This window comes from Trichoplax adhaerens, genomic scaffold (assembly GCF_000150275.1).
Source record: "Trichoplax adhaerens TRIADscaffold_1 genomic scaffold, whole genome shotgun sequence".
Lineage (NCBI taxonomy): Eukaryota > Metazoa > Placozoa > Uniplacotomia > Trichoplacea > Trichoplacidae > Trichoplax > Trichoplax adhaerens.
The window spans coordinates 7,324,066-7,325,921 of record NW_002060943.1 but is presented as its reverse complement, the minus strand read 5'-3'; the positions used below and the strand labels follow the sequence as shown (position 1 = coordinate 7,325,921).

General features: G+C 40.0%; 1 protein-coding gene across 1 annotated transcript; it reads right to left on the bottom strand.

Annotated features, from left to right (window-relative positions):
- On the bottom strand, positions 1-873 carry TRIADDRAFT_19965 (uncharacterized protein; the record flags this gene model as incomplete). Its single annotated transcript, XM_002107998.1, has 1 exon — positions 1-873. The coding sequence occupies one exon, from the start codon at positions 871-873 to the stop codon at positions 1-3; it is 873 nt and encodes a 290-aa protein (XP_002108034.1).
- Positions 874-1,856: the final 983 nt, after the last annotated feature.

Below are 1,856 nucleotides of genomic sequence, written 5' to 3'. Positions count from 1 at the left end.
CTAGATGGCTTTGATAGCAACCAAGAGGCGAATATTGCCATCTTGACTGAAAGACTTGGCAGTTACAAAGTCTACTGAAAGACAATCGCGTACTGCAATAGCGTCATCAATACAATCATTAATACTAATGGGTGAGGATTCCAAAGCTAAGCGGCGTTGTTCGTCCTTCAACGTTAAAACATAGGCGAAATTGCGAGCAATCGATTTAGGCGCAATGACTTGAACGAGGGCATAAAGTTGATAGATGTAATGGGACATTTCTATTTTACGGACAAGCACTAAAAAGTGTTGATCGTGACATTTTTGTATCATAGCCCACACAGTAACCTCACTAGTGATAACAAATGAAAAAACAACATCTTCACCATCTTGCATAGGGACTGTTTTATGACTATTGACAATATGAGAGACTACAGAATCCAGCGAGCCTTGCCATCGACACGTAATCGGGAAAGGGCAGCTATAAATACGAAATGGGCAAGAATCTTCGTGAATCTTTCTTTCATCAGGCGAAAAGCAAAGTTGACAACCAGATTGTCTAAATTTGCATGGAAAAACTAAGGTTCTAGCCAATTTTTCCATTTGTAAATTTCGAACGTCGGTTTCGAATGTTTCATTGCACACTGGACATTTGAGAATTTTCAATCGGCATTTTTCACAAATGAGATGGCCTCTAGTGCACTGCTTAATAGGTGGTAAAACGTAATCATAACAGACCGGACATTCAAATAAATTAATGATACTGGAGAATTGATCGCCACTTTGATTGTCTTCATGTTTCCGTTTGATTTGTTTATAATTGGAATCTTCATCGTTTTGATGACTATCGGTTGCTGTTTGCTCGTTAAGGCCAGCATCCGATCTTTCGTCCATTTTTAGCCGGGGTAGAAATTGCTCCGATGACTTAATTGACGAAATGCCAATCATCGGTTTTACTGTACACAGCGTACAGTGTACAGTACAGTACAGTACAGTCCTCACTGATCAGGTAGAGACTGTACTGTACATCGTGCAGTACTAGTGAGCAAAACTCGTCTCATCTGCAGTCAGAGCCATATAAGTAAAGAAAAAGTGAGCCATTCTATCGATTTTCACCTCCGGTAGAGTACTGTCCACTGTATCATGGTGATTGTTATGTCCGGTCGATGTACCATCCGCATCCAGTTGAATAGGTAAGTTGTTCAACAGAGTTAATTCATTATTGCCTTATAAATGATTGATGTCGCCTTTACCTCAGCGTATTAATGTTGTACGAAGGCGCTACCAGATTACAGCACAGTACTGTATAAAGTTGACTCAGCTTGACTGAACATATCATAAGAGAAAAGTTCATCCTATCATACTGTACTGTATACCTTTAATTAATGAGAGAAAATTCTCTTACTACTGTCGTGGTGGCCCGTGAGTGTGTAGTAATAAACGTTCTTAAACGGTCTACTGCACAGAGTGTACAGTGTGCAGTACTCTGACATGATACTGTACTGTACAGTGTACACTGTACACGGTAGAGTAACGGACCACCGATTAGCAGGACAATACACCTACAGTACTGTACACTGTACAGTACATGTTGAGTGCAGGCACAAGTACTACTGTACTCAGACCATCCTACAGTACTGTATAAAAGCCATCGCCATTACAGTACTAGCACTACTGTACACTGTACAGTACAGTACAGCATGCTTTTTAACAGTACAGTACAGTACTGTAACAGTACATGTATGTACTGTACAGTATGTACAGTACAGTACTGTACTCCTTTCAAAATTCTCTCTCGGTACACGTACAGTACAGTACAGTCAACTGTACAGTACACTGTACATTAGGCCTGATCATTTTGAATAGATTTTTTATAC